The 19,070-nt window shown below is 47.1% G+C and overlaps 1 protein-coding gene across 6 annotated transcripts in view; it reads right to left on the reverse strand.

The window, feature by feature from the left end:
* Positions 1-19,070, reverse strand: part of LOC147099680 (RNA binding protein fox-1 homolog 1-like) — a 107,773-nt gene continuing 88,703 nt past the window's right edge. For 2 of the 6 annotated variants that reach the window (XM_085969041.1, XM_085969042.1), the window contains 2 exons: positions 17,068-17,140; positions 1-3,277 (listed from right to left, as the gene is read on the reverse strand). In XM_085969041.1, coding sequence (XP_085825167.1) covers positions 3,233-3,277; positions 17,068-17,140 — 118 coding nt within the window. In that variant the 3' untranslated portion in view covers positions 1-3,232. Of the gene's footprint in view, positions 3,278-17,067; positions 17,141-19,070 lie in introns of those variants that run through there. The other 4 variants (XR_015073897.1, XR_015073895.1, XR_015073896.1 and 1 more) reach the window with 2 other exon arrangements.

The raw sequence follows: 19,070 nt of genomic DNA on the forward strand, positions 1-19,070 counted from the left end.
TGTGTTCTCACCATTTTTGTTTTATTTTAAAAACAGTGCTTTATTACTGTTAGGAAGGGAATCCCCTCCTTCGAGTTTATAAAAGCCAGCAACAAGATCAATAATTTATACATGGGAAGTAATACAAAAGGAATAATAGTCCATGTCCTATCTACTTAACATTCATGATTATATCTAATTATAACCCAATGAATACTGCTTGGTGATGAAGCTACTATACGATATACCATACCTTCCAGGGAAACGTTCACAAAACAAGGCGGATCGGGGGCAGGACAGTGTTGATGCGAGTTTTCTTGGAAGGTTAAATACGACCTGCACAAGGATTTTCAATTCTGTTTAGTGTTTTCTCCTATTTTATTCCCTTTCCAACGCCTGCACCACAGCACAACTTCTAATCCCCACCCCCTCGCCTCTCCGAGCTGGGAGAGCAGATCCTCTCCTCTCCCTGGCTCGATGGTCAGCACAATCTTTCAGTTGTGGAAAATTGGAGTTTGTCTCTTTTTTTGGGGGAAAGGGGGATTGTGATCGTGTAGCGTGAACTGTATTACAAGTAAATGGGAAGAAATAAATGTTGTTTTAAAAAAGGCTGAAGGATTAAATGATTCAAGTATCAGCATCAGTCATGCCACGATGGTAATGTCTCCTACTCACTAGCAGCCAGTGAGAGTTTCCTATTTCAGTCGGGATACAGCCACAGGCTGCACATGGGTACCGTCCGAAAAAACACCACACACACCAACAAACAGAAAACAAAAAAAACAAAATAAAACTCGTCAGTCCCATAGAACCTGAGCTGAAGGACGGGGCTGTTGGACATTTACCCACACGGTGAGCTGCTGACTCGACACAGCCAATTCCTGCTAGAAGCAAGACAATCTTCATTCCAAAAAAACATTTGCTCTAATCTGAAATTGTTCCCTCCAAAGATTCTGCCTATTCTACAGCTATTATGAGGCTCTTAGCAACAAACAAAAAATCAGGGAAAGAGAATAACTGGTGTGAGAACATTACCCGTGCGTTGCTGGGTAGTCAGTGGAGTTGGGTGCAGATGTAGTGCCGTTAAAATGTCCGGTGGTTATAATATAAAAGTGAATCTAAGTAAAAGAATGCGATTTGTAGTCATAGGAATGAAAGTGATTATTGAACCTGGTGTGACGCGGAACAGCACCTCCCACTAATACAAGCCACCCGTCCGTGGCTTCTAAATCTTCCTTCTATAGTAACATTTTAAATGCGCGGCTACACTACAGGAGCACTACCAGGAGATGCCATTCAGCATCATGCCAACTTCCCATTTTAAATTCCATCCTCTGTGATGAGATGTTTCTGTGAATGTTTCCCCATTACAATGACAACTAAAATATTTTATATACAAAAAAACATAATTGTCATACAGCGACAAACCACGCTTTGGCTTGTAAAACAATATCATAATTTAAGGGCGGCAGTGTGGTGTCTACGACTAGTGTCCCTTTTTCTTTAAACAAAGATTGATTTTCTTTAAATAGCTTACTAAGCCGGTGCAGTACACACCATGTTGCTGGATACTGCATGATCAGAAGCTCTGGCAGCAACTGCACTTGTTCAAAACATGAAAGTTTGCGTCTCTTTCAATCCACGTCTCCCAGTGCAGGGATATAAACGGGGTTTCCAAAGAGAGAGCAGTGCCCCAGGAACACCGGTGCAGAATGGAAAGGTCTGGGCCAGCCCTGAGCCCGCGAATAAACGTTTAGCTTTTCAGTCTGACCTGGAGCCTCAACGAGTGAATTTAACTCTCACATACCTGCTCAACTCTTAACTTCTTTAAAAATTTTTAACACATCTGAAATGGCATCATGAATGCCTCTAAAATGTTTGCCAACATAGTGTGGAATTCACACCTCCTTACAAGATGCAACAGGCTGACTATCCTCCCAAATCTCTGCTGGCTGCAAGCTTGCAACAACTAAACTCCCATCCCTCCCTCCCTCCAACTCACACCCTTTGCTCTTCCCTTCACACCCCATCGGCAGGACCAGGTCTATCTTTCTCTTCAGCCAGGTGACCATTTCCTGTGCAGCATCTCCTTTGCTGATTTTGGTACTCACCAAAAACGGAGGTAAACGAAACGAAGGCCACAAACAAAAAACAGCAAAAAAATCTGCACTGATGATTAGAGTTAACAAAAAGTTTGATTTAAAAACTGCAAGTCTGCTGAATGCAAGGGTGTCAGCCAGTCACAATATCTTAGGCCACATTAAAAAAAAAATAGGGATACAAATGAATTGGGTAGTGTGATTTGAGTAACCTTATGCGAGGACTGATGCAATTAAAAATGCATACACTTAGTGCCAACACTTCTGGACTGTATCTCTTAACTCAATGGTGAAGGATAACACCAGCCCCATTTACACCAGGAGGGATACTAGCTGCATTTGCTGAGCATATCTACTGGGATCTGAATGCATTTAATCAATTATTTTAAAAGCAATTTTGCTTGGATGAATGTACATCACTGGGTTTCAGAGTCTGGAACGTATCATTAAAAGGAAAAAACAAGTTCATGCTGCATCCATTTTGCAGTCTGATTATAAATTATTTTTTGGCTGTTGCTGTTGTTTAGTCAGGCTGACCGACTCTGGAAATGATGACCAGATGGAAGCTGCTCCTTCTCCTCACTACAAAAACAAAGCACAACACAAAACTGCCTCCATCAACTCACACTCGGGCCATTTCCACCACCCCCTCTGCACTGACTCCCACTCAGTGGTGTAAGTCTCGGGCCTTTCCACAGCCACCGGGAGTCTGGGTAACTACAATCCCTTGCTGCTGCTGTTCTATACATGCAGTACCCGGGACCAGCTTCCAATGGGCACCCAATTTCACTTTTGGCTTTCACTAACTTGTTTTTGTGACTAATATTTTTAAGTTTCTTTTGTCGGATGAAGCTGATTTCATAAATGTCACTACACACACAAAGAAATGCACTTTTATACCACAGTTAAAAACTGTTTGCACAATCTTTGGAACAAAAAAATAATGAAGGCAGAAACGTAAGGAAAAAAAATACATGTTTAGAAGAACGTAATGAGGTATAAAAAAGTAGGTCTCTCTCTCTCGTGTAATGATTTCCTCTCTTTCTCGTGTATTTTTTTCCGTGTCGAGTTGCTATAAAGTTCCACTACTTGTAATATTGCAACACCCAGGCCTTGGGAAGGGGTTGTTCCCATTGCAGGAGTTCACATCACTTTTAGTAGGGAGCGAAACGGCTGTATCCACCTCGGTATAAACTAGCCTGCAAAAGGAAAAGAACAGTAAGTAAAGCAAAGTAAAAGTCTATGACTTAATTCCTCTTTTTCTCCTGAAGCCACTGACTGCAGCTAGCCTGACTGGCCATTATTCATATGTGAGCCTCGACAGCAAGTGTTGGCAGGCTATTTAACTGCAGGGGCATCATGCTCAAGTCCAATCCTGCCCTCACACATGACCCATGTTAGTGAGGTATTGGCAGCAGGAACCTTCTCTGATTTCAACTTGCCAAGCCCAGGATCCCTCTAAATGTTCCAATAGGATCAACAATGCAGCTCAGACCACAGATCAAACCTCAGCAACTCACTGACCAATTGGAGGCGGTATTGAATTAACATCTGTGTAGTAAATTAGGGAATCTAATTTGTACAATTCTGAATTAGCTAAAGTTAAAATTAAATCTATCGAACCTACCAAATAAAGGGCAGAAGGTAAACGTTGTTGACTGTTCTGAAAATTAGTCAGCATACGGGCTTTGCTCCAGGTAAAAATTGAGTTGTCCATGGTCATGGTATTAAGAAGTACTTACGACTCACACAATTAACATTTATCCATTTATTAGAATTCCATGTAAACACTACAATGTCTGATTCTGGATATCTGATGGCTTGAACTTCAGAGAACATAAGAAATAGGAGCAGGAGTCAGCCATTTGGCTCATCGAGCCTGCTCTGCCATTCAGTAAGATCATGGCTGAACTTCTAACGCATCTCCACTTTCCTGCACTATCCCCATATCCCTTGATTCCCTTAATATTCAAAAATCTATTGATCTCTGTCTTGAATATACTCAACGACTGAGCCTCCACAGCCCTCTGGGGTAGAGAATTTCAAAGATTCACCACCCTCTGAGTGAAGAAATTTCTCCTCATCTCAGTCCTAAATGGCCGACCCCTTTATTCTGAGACTGTGACCCCTGGTTCTAGACTCCCCAGCCAGGGGAAACATCCTCCCTGCATCTACCCTGTCAAGCCCTGTAAGAATGTTGTATGTTTCAATGAGATCACCTCTCATTCTTCTAAGCTCTAGAGAATATAGGCCTCGTCTACTCAATCTCTCCTCAAAGGACAATCACCCCATTCCAGGAATCAGCCTGGTGAACCTTCATTGCACTCCCTCTATGGCAAGTATATCCTTCCTTAGGTAAGGAGACCAAAACTGTACACAATACTCCAGGTGTGGTCTCACCAGGGCCCTATATAATTGCAGGAAGACATCTTTACTCTTGTACTCAAATCCTCTTGTAATAAAGGCCATTTGCTTTCCTAATTGCTTGCTGTACCTGCATGTTAACTTTCAGTGGTTTGTGTACAAGGACACCCAGGTCCATCTGAACACCAACATTTCCCAATCTCTCACCATTTAAAAAAACCTCTGCTTTTCTATTTTTCCTACCAAAGTGGATAACTTCACATTTCTCTACATATTTCATTTGCCATGTTCTTACCCATTCACTTAGCCTGTCTATATCCCCTTGAAGCCTCCTTGCATCCTCCTCACAATTTACATTCCCACCTAGCTTTGTATCATCAGCAAATTTGGATATTTTACATTTGGTCCCCTCATCCAAATCATTGATAGAGATTGTGAATAGCTGAGGCCCAAGCACTGATCCTTGTGGTACCCCACTAGTTACAGCCTGCCAACCCGAAAATGACCCGTTTATTCCTACTCTGTTTTGTCCATTAACCAATCCTCAATCCATGCTAGTATATTACCCCCAATCACATGAGCCCTAATTTTGTTTAATAACCTCTTGTGTGGCACCTTATCGAATGCCTTCTGAAAATCCAAATACACCACATCCACTGGTTCCCCCTTATCTATTCTGCTCGTTACAACCTCAAAAAATTCTAACAGATTTGTCAAACACGATTTCCCTTTCATAAATCCGTGTTGACTGCCCAATCCTATTATTATTTTCTAAGTGCCCTGTTACCACGTCCTTAATAATAGATTCTAGCATTTTCCCTACTACTGATGTCAGGCTAACTGGTCTGTAGTTCCCCGTTTTCTCTCTCCCTCCTTTCTTAAATAGTGGGGTTACATTTGCTACCTTCCAATCTGTGGGAACCATTCTAGAATCTATGGAATTTTGGAAAATGACAACCAATGCATCCACTATCTGTATAGCCAACTCTTGCAAAACCCTAGGATGTAGGCCATCAAGTCCAGGGGTTTTATCAGCTTTCAGTCCCATTAATTTCTCTAGTACCTGTACTACTTTTTTACTAATAATAATTTCTTTCAGTTCCTCAGTCTCGCTGGACCCTTGGTTCGCCACTATTTCTGGGAAGTTTTTTTGCATCTTCTTCCGTGAAGACTGACACAAAGTATTTGTTTTGTTTCTCTGCCATTTCCTTATTCCCCATTATAATTTCTCCTGTCTCAGCCTGTAAGGGACCCACATTTACTTTTGCTAATCTTTTCCTTTTTACATACCTATAGAAGCTTTTACAGTCTGTTTTTATGTCTCTTGCTAGTTTACTCTCATATTCTATTTTCCGTTTATCATAAGAACATAAGTAGGAGGAGCAGGAGTAGGCCATACGGCCCCTCGGGCCTGCCCCGCCATTCAATAGGATCATGGCTGATCCGAACCTAGACTCAAGTCCACTTCCCTGCCCTCTCCCCATAACCCCTAATTCCCTTATCAGCTAGGAAACTGTCTATCTCCGTTTTAAAGTTAATTAATGTCGCAGCTTACACAGCGCTCTGAGGTAGCAAATTCCATAGATTTACTACCCTCAGTGAAGAAGTTTCTCCTCATCTCAGTTTTGAAAGGGCAGCCCCTTATTCTAAGATTATGCCCCCTAGTTCTAGTTTCACCCATCAGTGGAAACATCCTCCACGTATCCACCCGATCAAGCCCCCTCACAATCTTTTATGTTTCGATAAGATCGCCTCTCATTCTTCTGAATTCCAATGAGTAGAGGCCCAACCTACTCAACCTTTCCTCATAAGTCAACCCCCTCATCTCCGGAATCAACCGAGTGAACGTTCTCTGAACTGCCTCGAGAGCAAGTATATCTTTTCTTAAATATGGAAACCAAAACTGTACGCAGTATTCCAGGTGTGGCCTCACCAGTACCCTGTATAACTGAAGCAAGACTTCCCTGCTTTTATGCCCCATCCCCCTTGCAATAAAAGCCAAGATTCCATTGGCCTTCCTGATCACCTGCTGTACCTGCATACTAACCTTCTGTGTTTCATGCACCAGGACCCCCAGGTCCCTTTGTACTGTAGCACTTTGCAGTTTCTTTCCATTTAGATAATAACTTGCGCTTTGATTTTTTCTGCCAAAGTGCATAACCTCACACTTTCCAACATTATATTCCATCTGCCAAATTTCTGCCCACTCACTTAGCCTGTCTATGTCCTTTTGCAGGTTTTTTATGTCCTCCTCACTCACTGCTTTACCTCCCATCTTTGTATCAATTTCTTGGTCCTCCTTTGCTTAATTCTAAAATACTCCCAATCCTCAGGCTTACTACTCTTTTTGGCAGCATTATAAGCCTCTTCCTTTGATCTAATACTATCTTTAACTTCTCTTGTTAGCCACGGTTGGACCACTTTTCCTGTGAGGTTTTTGTGCCTTAAAGGAATGTATATTTGTTGTAAATTATGTATTAATTCTTTAAATACTAGCCATTGCTCGTCCACTGTCATACCTTTTAATGTAGTTTCCCAATCTACCTTAGCCAAGAGGAACTGGAACCGAAGCACTGGTGAATTCTGCTGCACTTTCTAGCAGGAGATTGGAACGGAGGCTTGCAGTGTTCATGTACAATGCAGCTGGAAGGCCTCCCAGAAGTCAAATTCAGACGCTCAAGAACTGCGTTCTGTAAAGGGTTTCTAACCCACGTATGAGCTGATTCTCATTTCACTGTTTTAAGCATTGTGCAAATTCAGTAACTTGTTTTATTTGACATTTGTGTGTTAATGAACTTGTAAATAAGTCTAATCATTTTAGCCTGTACATAATGTATTAATGTCAGATTATTTTCTGCCTTCAAGACAGATGGTGGGGATTCGTGTGACCTGCAGTGAATGATAAGGGTTTGTTATTAACCCTGGGTAAGCCGCCCCATGCATGGCATGTACAAGGGAACAGTTCTTGGTCTAGGGAGGCTCGGTCAGCTTAAGGAAATTGCCTTTGGCTGTAAACACAAAAGTCTTCAGAAAAAGCCCGAACCGTAAAATTAATTTCTGTTTCTAACTTTACTTCATTTTGTTAATAAAGCATGGCGCATTGATGGAATCACAGGCGGTGATTTAGAGGCGATTCAAAGTCCAACAATGGAATGGAGCTGAACAGCAGTGGATCCAGTCACAGTCTCGAGGAGCTCCACCATTCCAGCTGAGTGCAGTTAATGCAGCGAACTCCGCAAATCCAACATTGCTCGTCGAGTTTACCTCTAATTAATGTTTATACAGCATATTCAAAAAGGAGAAAGCAGAACTAGCTCCACCATGATATAGTTGGTAATGGTGCATCCAGCTCACCACTAACCAAAGCAACCCAAACTTGACTCTCAATGTATACGGAGTTGCCTGCTCTCAGCCAGGAAGTGATGTGGTACGTCAATTGGTCTCAGCACCCGAGGTACTGAAGGGAAAATTATAAAAATCAACCCGAATTCCTGCTCTCTATAACTATCCAATGGCTCTTGCTGGAAAGTACATGTACAGATAGCAGGGGAAGGGCACGAACAGAGCAGGCTATGATCCAATTGCCTGGTCACAGTCACTACCTACACTCGGGGGAGTTACTGGGTGGCTGATGTACTTGAACTGCACCCGAGCACGAGCCAATGCCTTCATGAGGAGGAGGAAATTTATCACAACTGGTGAATCCAGGCACACTGAACATGGACAGACAGCTCGGACTGATTGTACTGGTGAATCCAGCCACAGTGAACCATGGACAGACAGCTCAGGCTGATTGTACTGGTGAATCCAGCCACAGTGAACCATGGACAGACAGCTCGGACTGATTGTACTGGTGAATCCAGCCACATTGAACCATGGACAGGCAGCTCGGACTGATTGCACTTTTTCTGCAGCAGCCCTTTTGTTTTATTTGGAATATATGAAGTTGAGCAGAACTGAAAAACTTTGAGAAAACTGAACTAGAAATGTGAAGCCTTTTGTGTATCTCGAGCCAGATCGCCTGTTAATCTTCACTTTCACAGCTTCATTTAAAAAAATGTTTATAAACCCTGTGCTGACCCCACCCACCCAGCCTGCTCAGAGATGTTCTTTCAGACAACGCCAACTATTTCTGTACCCAATGGATCTTACTTTTTTCTCATTTGTCTGTTTTGAGTACTGTTTTAATTAGTGGCAACACTATTGTGGGGCAAGGAGCCCTGCAAATTAGCTAGACTGAACACAAAAACAGGCGGTGTAAATCTTCACTGCCACATGGCACAGGACTGATGCCCAATAGAGTTTGTTATTCTGGCTCTGTTTGGCAGGGGGGTGGGGGAGGAAGAGAGAAGGATTGAGAGAAATAACTCAGGTTAGAAGTCAAACTTCCAACCATAGGCTGAAGGACTGGTTTTGTTGGGAGAGAAGGAGCTACTGGGGAGGAACCAGCAAGATGCAGAGCTTAACAGTTTACACACTGAATTTGTAAGTGTTTGCTACAACTGGCCTCAGTGTCCTGGGCTCAGGGAACACAATGATCCCACTCCTGGTCATGAACCAGTGCCCGGGGCGCAGGGAACACAATGATCCCACTCCTGGTCATGAACCAGTGCCCAGGGCTCGGGGAACACAATGATCCCACTCCTGGTCATGAACCAGTGCCCAGGGCTCGGGGAACACAATGATCCCACTCCTGGTCATGAACCAGTGCCCGGGGCACAGGGAGGGAACACAATGATCCCACTCCTGGTCATGAACCAGTGCCCAGGGCTCGGGGACACAATGATCCCACTCCTGGTCATGAACCAGTGCCCGGGGCTCAGGGAACACAATGATCCCACTCCTGGTCATGAACCAGTGCCCGGGGCGCAGGGAACACAATGATCCCACTCCTGGTCATGAACCAGTGCCCGGGGCTCAGGGAACACAATGATCCCACTCCTGGTCATGAACCAGTGCCCGGGGCTCGGGGAACACAATGATCCCACTCCTGGTCATGAACCAGTGCCCGGGGCACAGGGAGGGAACACAATGATCCCACTCCTGGTCATGAACCAGTGCCCAGGGCTCGGGGACACAATGATCCCACTCCTGGTCATGAACCAGTGCCCGGGGCTCGGGGACACAATGATCCCACTCCTGGTCATGAACCAGTGCCCGGGGCTCAGGGAACACAATGATCCCACTCCTGGTCATGAACCAGTGCCCAGGGCTCGGGGAACACAATGATCCCACTCCTGGTCATGAACCAGTGCCCAGGGCTCGGGGAACACAATGATCCCACTCCTGGTCATGAACCAGTGCCCAGGGCTCGGGGAACACAATGATCCCACTCCTGGTCATGAACCAGTGCCCGGGGCTCAGGGAGGGAACACAATGATCCCACTCCTGGTCATGAACCAGTGCCCAGGGCTCGGGGACACAATGATCCCACTCCTGGTCATGAACCAGTGCCCGGGGCTCAGGGGACACAATGATCCCACTCCTGGTCATGAACCAGTGCCCGGGGCTCGGGGACACAATGATCCCACTCCTGGTCATGAACCAGTGCCCGGGGCTTGGGGAGGGAACACAATGATCCCACTCCTGGTCATGAACCAGTGCCCAGGGCTCAGGGAACACAATGATCCCACTCCTGGTCATGAACCAGTGTCTGGGGCTCAGGGAGGGAACACAATGATCCCACTCCTGGTCATGAACCAGTGCCCAGGGCTCGGGGACACAATGATCCCACTCCTGATCATGAACCAGTGCCCGGGGCTCAGGGAGCACAATGATCCCACTCCTGGTCATGAACCAGTGCCCGGGGCACAGGGAGGGAACACAATGATCCCACTCCTGGTCATGAACCAGTGCCCAGGGCTCGGGGACACAATGATCCCACTCCTAGTCATGAACCAGTGCCCGGGGCTCAGGGGACACAATTATCCCACTCCCGGTCATGAACCAGTGTCTGGGCTCGGGGAACACAATGATCCCACTCCTGGTCATGAACCAGTGCCCGGGGCTCGGGGAAGACAATGATCCCACTCCTAGTCATGAACCAGTGCCCGGGGCTCAGGGGACACAATTATCCCACTCCCGGTCATGAACCAGTGTCTGGGCTCGGGGAACACAATGATCCCACTCCTGGTCATGAACTAGTGCCCAGGGCTCGGGGACACAATGATCCCACTCCTGGTCATGAACTAGTGCCCAGGGCTCGGGGACACAATGATCCCACTCCTGGTCATGAACCAGTGCCCGGGGCTCAGGGAACACAATGATCCCACTCCTGGTCATGAACCAGTGCCCAGGGCTCGGGGAACACAATGATCCCACTCCTGGTCATGAACCAGTGCCCGGGGCTCAGGGCACACAATGATCCCACTCCTGGTCATGAACCAGTGCCCGGGGCTCAGGGAACACAATGATCCCACTCCTGGTCATGAACCAGTGCCCAGGGCTCGGGGACACAATGATCCCACTCCTGGTCATGAACCAGTGCCCAGGGCTCGGGGACACAATGATCCCACTCCTGATCATGAACCAGTGCCCGGGGCTCGGGGAGGGAACACAATGATCCCACTCCTGGTCATGAACCAGTGCCCGGGGCTCGGGGAACACAATGATCCCACTCCTGGTCATGAACCAGTGCCCGGGGCTCAGGGAACACAATGATCCCACTCCTGGTCATGAACCAGTGCCCGGGGCTCAGGGAACACAATGATCCCACTCCTGGTCATGAACCAGTGCCCGGGGCTCAGGGAGGGAACACAATGATCCCACTCCTGGTCATGAACCAGTGCCCGGGGCTCGGGGAACACAATGATCCCACTCCTGGTCATGAACCAGTGCCCGGGGCTCAGGGAACACAATGATCCCACTCCTGGTCATGAACCAGTGCCCGGGGCTCAGGGGACACAATGATCCCACTCCTGGTCATGAACCAGTGCCCAGGGCTCGGGGAACACAATGATCCCACTCCTGGTTATGAACCAGTGCCCGGGGCTCGGGGAACACAATGATCCCACTCCTGGTCATGAACCAGTGCCCAGGGCTCAGGGAACACAATGATCCCACTCCTGGTCATGAACCAGTGCCCGGGGCTCAGGGAACACAATGATCCCACTCCTGGTCATGAACCAGTGCCCGGGGCTCAGGGAACACAATGATCCCACTCCTGGTCATGAACCAGTGCCCGGGGCTCAGGGAACACAATGATCCCACTCCTGGTCATGAACCAGTGCCCAGGGCTCAGGGAACACAATGATCCCACTCCTGGTCATGAACCAGTGCCCGGGGCTCAGGGAACACAATGATCCCACTCCTGGTCATGAACCAGTGCCCGGGGCTCAGGGAACACAATGATCCCACTCCTGGTCATGAACCAGTGCCCGGGGCTCAGGGAACACAATGATCCCACTCCTGGTCATGAACCAGTGCCCGGGGAACACAATGATCCCACTTCTGGTCATGAACCAGTGTCTGGGCTCGAGGAGGGAACACAATGATCCCACTCCTGGTCATGAACCAGTGCCCGGGGCTCGGGGAACACAATGATCCCACTCCTGGTCATGAACCAGTGCCCAGGGCTCAGGGAACACAATGATCCCACTCCTGGTCATGAACCAGTGCCCGGGGCTCAGGGAACACAATGATCCCACTCCTGGTCATGAACCAGTGCCCGGGGAACACAATGATCCCACTTCTGGTCATGAACCAGTGTCTGGGCTCGGGGAGGGAACACAATGATCCCACTCCTGGTCATGAACCAGTGTCCGGGGAACACAATGATCCCACTCCTGGTCATGAACCAGTGCCCGGGGAACACAATGATCCCACTCCTGGTCATGAACCAGTGTCCGGGGCTTGGGGAGGGAACACAATGATCCCACTCCTGGTCCTGAACCAGTGTCCGGGGCTTGGGGAGGGAACACAATGATCCCACTCCTGGTCATGAACCAGTGTCCGGGGCTTGGGGAGGGAACACAATGATCCCACTCCTGGTCATGAACCAGTGTCCGGGACTCCGAAGTGCGTATGTGCATTTTGGGCGAGGACAGGAGTACACCAGGTTGTGCTGCCTCCCATGTCTGAATAGCCTGGCGACACTCACTGTCTAGGGTCATGTGGCCATTAAAGGGCGACAGGTGTCTGTGGAACTGGGACCTACAGGAGAGAAAGGAAGAGAAACTATTTTTTCCACTTACTTACACCAAAAGGAGATTCTAGGAGCTGTTCGATGAAGGACCAGCTGCATAGCAACAAAGTGCGGTGGATAGAATGGTGGATTTAAAAGATTTCCTGATCAAAGGGTCGGCGGCAGAGGTTGATGGGCGACCTGCTCCTGGGTTCTTGTCCCAGCTCAAGGCGTTCAGGAAGCACCCCGCCTCAATTCAGGCTGGCTGGTGTCAGGAACAACTACAGGAGAAAGCTCCAGTAAGAAACCGACATCTCCCAGCCCGTGCTGTGATGCTTCAGATGCTCAACGTGCTGCATCACCAGCCCGCTCCCTCGGGCCCGGTCAGCCCGCTCCGGCCGGTCAGCTTGTGCTCAACCGAGAGACTTTAAATGAAGTCAATAACGGAATCAATGAAGAGCTGATGGGTGCGCCTGTAAAGAGTTCTCAGGCCTGCCCTGTTTATTTATGGGGGGTGTGGAGAGAAACAGAAATAAACACATTGTTCCAGACCAGCACATCAATCAGAAGTACGGAGATCCAATTGAATCTCGGAGTGATGCATTAACCCATCAGAAACTAATCAATCACTTTAATTGAACTTAGCGCCTGTACGTATGTTCCAGAGATTCGTTGATCAGATAGCCCCAAGTGGACATCAGCCACACAGATATGGTGAAATTAAAACATTTCTCAGGCTCCCTGATAACACTAACAGGGTGTGTGTCTGGAGACAGATTCAATTAAGGAGGATGGATGGGGCCCAGGCAGCAGTCACATAAAATGTGAACGATTTCATACACTGATTGTTTATCAGCTTCCTGCTTCCCAGAGAGTTCCAGACCAACAGCAGAAAGGTTTGCACTTTTATTAATCGAACGGCAACAATAATTTACTCAGCCTCGCTGATTAAAAGTTTTTTAAAGTTCTCATTTTACTTTGAATTCTCTCTGCACCTGCCATGCACAATCCCTGAAGAATGCGGGCAAGTGGGCTGCTCGGTGCCCTGGAGTCACAAGATATCTATAAGCCATCTCAAAATAGTCACCATCCTTAAAGGAATCAACTCCACAATTCTACACAGCACTGGCCCGCACAGGCCACAAGATTCCAGGCTCGATCCCCAGCCTATGCGGAGTTGGCGGATGCCAGGCAAGGCAGCAATTAAGCTGCTACAGTTGGTTCAGTGGCACTGGACCGGAAAGGGGAGGGGGGGGGGGGGGGGGGGGGGGCGAGAAATCAGCAAGGGATCCTGTTCCTGATCCCTGTCCAGTGTTCACGGCAGGAAAGTGCATATCTTGGTCATCAAGCATGGGCAGAATCAGGCTCTGCTGGGATGCTCCCATACCCCAAAAACCTGCCAACCCTCGCTATCTAGGCTTACACAGAGAGAATGGCCATTTGGGAAAGGTACTGGAACTGTGCCCCAGCAAGAGCTCCCAGCAGAATTCAGAAACAGGTTACACGGGGAAACGTGCAGCGAGAGAAACGACATCCCACTAGCCCACAGCACAGCATGTCAGTGCATTAAAGTGCTGTGCCACCGGCATCTCAAGTTTACTTTGGGTACGGTAGCTTATGCTCAAGGTACAGGCTAACAACCCCGAGGTTGAGTTCAAATCTCACCACGGCAAACTGCAAAACTGAATTCACTGAATCTGCTAGCAGCAGGGAAGTGGCGGATTGCTGTAAAAACCCAAGTGTCTCACTAATGTCCGTAAGGGAAGGAACCTGCCTCCCCGACAGCCTGGCCTATGTGAGACTCCAGTCCCACACCACCATTCTGAGGGTGGAGGGGGAGAGATTTGAGACTCCAGGTTCCCCCCTCCTCCCAATCCATATTCTGCCTCTCTTGCATCTTTCCTATTTTTCTGCTCTCACTACTTCTGTCACATTGTAGTAACGGTTCCAGTTCTTTAAGTTGTACACAGCGTTTTGTGCAGAATAGTTTTGTTGGATTATCATGTCTCAATTATACAAGGCCAACCCTGAGCACTTCCTCATACCCTTCACCACCCACATCCCCCCTACCCCTTCCGATACCACTTATTCCTGTTCGCCTCTAGGAAAAACTCTCCAAGTCACTTACAATTCCACTCAAACTCCCAACTGCTTAAGACTTTGGCCTTCCATTCATCGCATTGCTTCTGCAGCTGTCAATTTGCTCAGCCACTCCCTCACCTCCACCTTTGATGCCCTTGCCCCCAGTAAAACCTCTCTGGTCGCCTCCCCGGTATGTCCCCCAACTTCACTCCCTCAAGTCCAAAAGATGCAAACTTCAGTGCACAACTGGTTTAGCCATCCATCGCCAGATCTGACTGGACCATAACAAGCTCTATTGGGCCTTGCGCTCCTCTGCCAAAACTTCCCACTACTACAAGATCATCCTGAAGAAAAAAGATAACCCTGAGCTTCGCTTCTCCACTACCAACCATCCCCTTAAACCCCACTCCCCTGCCCCCACCACCCTCGCCTCCAACAAGTGCGAGGAGCTCATGGACTTCTTTCTCACCAAGACGGACTTCTTCCAGTTCACCTTATCCACCAAGCTGAACCTTCCCTCAAGCTCCCTCTGTTCTAGTCTTGAACCTACATCTTTCTGTAGTTTCTCGTCCACACCCCCCACCTCATCTAATCCATGAGACCCCACCCCTGCATCCCTTGAGCTAATTCCTACTAAACTGCTGACCACCCAACTTCCCTTCTTGACCCTCATGTTAACTAACATTGTAAACGGTTCCCTCTTCTCAGGTACTGCCCCCTCTCTTTCCAAACCACCACCATCACCACCTTCCTCAAAAAGCCCAGCCGCGACCCTTGTGTCTTGCAAACTACCGCCCCATCACTAATCTCCCTTTCCTCTCCAAAGTCCTTGAACGTGTTATCACCTCCCAAATCAGTGACCATCTTTCCCGTAATTTCACGTTTCAATCTCTCCAATCAGGTTTCTGCCCCCTGCCACAGCACTGAAATAGCCTTAATCAAAGTCAAAAATGATGTCCTCTGTGACCATGGTGTATTATCCCTCCTCGACCTCCCTGCAGCTTATGACAGGGTTGACCACACCATCCTCCTCCAACGCCTCTTCTCTGCTGTCCAGCTCAGTGGGACAGCCCTCACTTGGTTCTACTCTTAGCTATCCAATCAAAACCAGAGCGTCTTCAGTAACAGCTTCTCTCCCTGCCGCTGCACCGTTACCTTTGGAATCACCCCAGGATCAATCATTATCCCCACCTCATCTTCAGTTACATGCTACCTGAAGACATGGAGTAAATTTGCACATGTACGCAGACGACACCCAGATTTACCTTCCCACCTCCTCAGTGTTGTAAGACTGCTTGTCCAACATCCAGGCAATTTTCTTCAATGAAGTATTGGGAAAACCGAAGCCCTCACTACAAACTCCGCTCACTTGCCAGCGACTTAATCCCCTCCCCCTGCCTCGGGTTACACCTGACTGTGCAACCTTCTAATAGAATCTGAGCTGAGCTACTGACCCATATTCTCTCCATAATAAGACCACCTACTTCCACCTCTGTAATCGCGCCCTTCTCCACCTCTGCCCATCTGCTGGGCAGCACGGTGGCATAGTGGTTAGCACTGTTGCCTCACAGCGCCAGGGACCCGGGTTCGAATCCGGCCTCGGGCGACTGTCTGTGTGGAGTTTGCACATTCTCCCCGTGTTTGCGTGGGTTTCCTCCGGGTGCTCCGGTTTCCTCCCACAGTCCAAAGATGTGCGGGTTAGGTTGATTGGCTATGATAAATTGATCCTTAATGTTAGGGGGATTAAATACGTGGGGTTACGGGGATCGGGTGGGATATGTGTCGGTGCAGGCTCGATGGGCCGAAGTGGCCTCTATCTGCACTGTGGGGTTTCTGTGATTTCTGTGTAAAACCTCATCATGCCTTCAACATCTCCAGACTTGATTATTCCAATACTTTCATAACCAGCCTCCCATCCTCTACACTCTGGAAACTTCACCTCATGCAAAACTCTGCTGCATGTGATACCAGGTCCCACTCACCCATCACCCCTGTACTCACTGACCTACATCAGCTTCCGGTCCCCCAGCACCTCAATTTTAAATTCTCATCCTCATGTTTAAAACCCTTCATGACTTTGCCCTTCAATATCTCCAACGTCCTTCAGCCAGACACCCCTCCAGAACTCTTCGTTTCTCCAGACTCTGGACTCTTGTTGCATCCCCCCATCCCTTTGCCCCACCATTTGGGGGGCCTTGTCTTCAGCCTTGTTCTGGAATTCCCTCCTGCTCTCCTCCTTAAAACCCACCTCTTTGACCAAGCTTTTGATCATCCCTCCTAATACCTCCTTCTTTGGCTTAGTGTCCATTTTGATCTAGTACACTTCTGTGACACGCCTTTGATGTTTTTCTACATTAAAGTTGATAACAAATGAAATCTGTCGTTTAAAAAAAAAAAATGTAAATTTAAGAGTTCACTTACCACAGCGCTAACCCCATAGGTGGGAGCAGGAGCGAGTGTGTGATAGGGGTCTGCAGTGTAAACACGCCCATAGCTGCAAAAAGACAAGAAATTCATTTGAAATATAAAAGCAGAAATGCTTTGCCTTGGCAGTACCGAACCAAAAATAAAAAACAGCAAGATCCCAGGTTTCCTCTTCATTTTGTGCTAATGTTCGCTCTCAAAGAGCAGTGGTGGGGCATTCTACAACTGGTCTCAGCACTCTGGCTTGGCAGGAAATTCAGGCAAAGTTCCTGCTCTTGACTGCGATCCAGCAAGCTTGCTGGAAGGCATAAATACTGACTGAGGAGGAGACTGGGCACAGGTTTTATGCCTCACAGTAGAAAAGCCTGCTGACAGGCTACCCATGAAGAATGACTACTTAGTGAGGTCCCAGATGGCACGAATGCCTATTAAATTCAGCTCGAGTCACCATCATCGAGAGAGAAAATTCTTCTCTCCCCCACAAGTAATCAGTCCAATTGAGCCACTGTTAGACTGACTCATCCCAGTGAAAAGTCACCTTCATTCTTTGAATCTAGAGCATCCGCCACATACCATTAAGATTGAACCAATGCATCAGTTCAGGTACAAGGAAAATCATTTGAGGCATTTACATCCATGATGCAATGACAAGACGACATTATCCTCCCAAACCCTACCCTTCCCCAAGCTCTATATGCCATGTGCATACTGCAAAATGAATCCAAGGAGCTGGCTAGCCAGGCAACACAGTAAGGAACCCCCTCCAAAAAAGAGCCGATGGAGACGACAGGGTGGGTTTGTTCTATGTGAAAGCTTCAAAGAATGATATGACTCTTCGGGATAGGTAATCTGTCTTTCTTCACATATCAAATTTCCACATATCACTGAAAAGTGAGCCAGTAGCAACTCACTGAGGGAGGCCTTTAGGCCTAGATTAATGCCTGCAGCCAGCAGTGACCTGCTAAGCTGTAAATCATCCTCGACAGACAGGTCCAAACAATAGTGCTTTGTAAAGGTATGCAAGTTACTTCAAGCAGTTGCTTTATAAATACTTTCAACCAAGACTCGTTTGAAATGTACCCAAGTCACAGCTGAACTCATAGAATAGCTCTTGACCAAACTGGAAGGCTTTCTATCTGCAAGCTGCAAGATGATAACAGTAAAGAATACATTGCACCATTCACTTAGATAGTTTCTGTATGGAGATGGCTTTTCCTACTGTCTGAAGACAGATTACAAAGAATTAGCAAGATTTTGGCGCACATATGCAGATAACAAAAAGCTATACAGGCTTCCAGTCAAAACTGTGTTCCACCTCAGAAATCCGAGGTGGCAGGTAAAGCGTTAGAATTGGGGAAAGAAACCCAAGATAAAAATGGAGTTCACTTATATAGTTGCACCAAATCAGGTAGGGTTGTTTCACCATCAGTGCCTGCAATGCATTCATGCTTTTAGCTTAAACCAATTTGGTATCATATACTTTTCCACTCTAAAGATCTCTGTTCATGTGGCTCAAATTTCTAAATGTGGGAGTACAATGAGAAAACGTCATTAAAAAAGCAAATAGGATTCTGGATTTTATTTATATAGGTGTGTTTGCATTGAATTGAATATAAAAACAAGGAAGTGATGTTAAATTTTATTGTCTGATTAAGTTTGTGAAGTGCCTCGGTAGTTTTTTTTTACATTAAACATGCTATATAAATGCGAGTTGTTGTTGAATTTGTACAAGACATTGGTTAGACTACAGTTGGTGCACTGTATGCATTTCTGGGCACCCCAATATAGGAAGGATAGAATCATTGAAAGGATACAGTAAAGATTAACCAGAATATCAGGAAAGAAAGTTTATATAATTATAAAGGCTCAAAAAAATTAGAGCTTTTTCCACTAGAATGATGATGATTAAGGGAGAATTATAGAGGTTTCAAAGTATGAAAGATTTGAGAGGTTAAATAGTGAAAGAATATTTGCTCTGGCTGGCAAATCAGTAACAACGA

Source organism: Somniosus microcephalus, chromosome 28, assembly GCF_052327205.1.
Source record: "Somniosus microcephalus isolate GS21.2 chromosome 28, FLI_Smic_1.0, whole genome shotgun sequence".
Taxonomy (NCBI): Eukaryota; Metazoa; Chordata; class Chondrichthyes; order Squaliformes; family Somniosidae; genus Somniosus; species Somniosus microcephalus.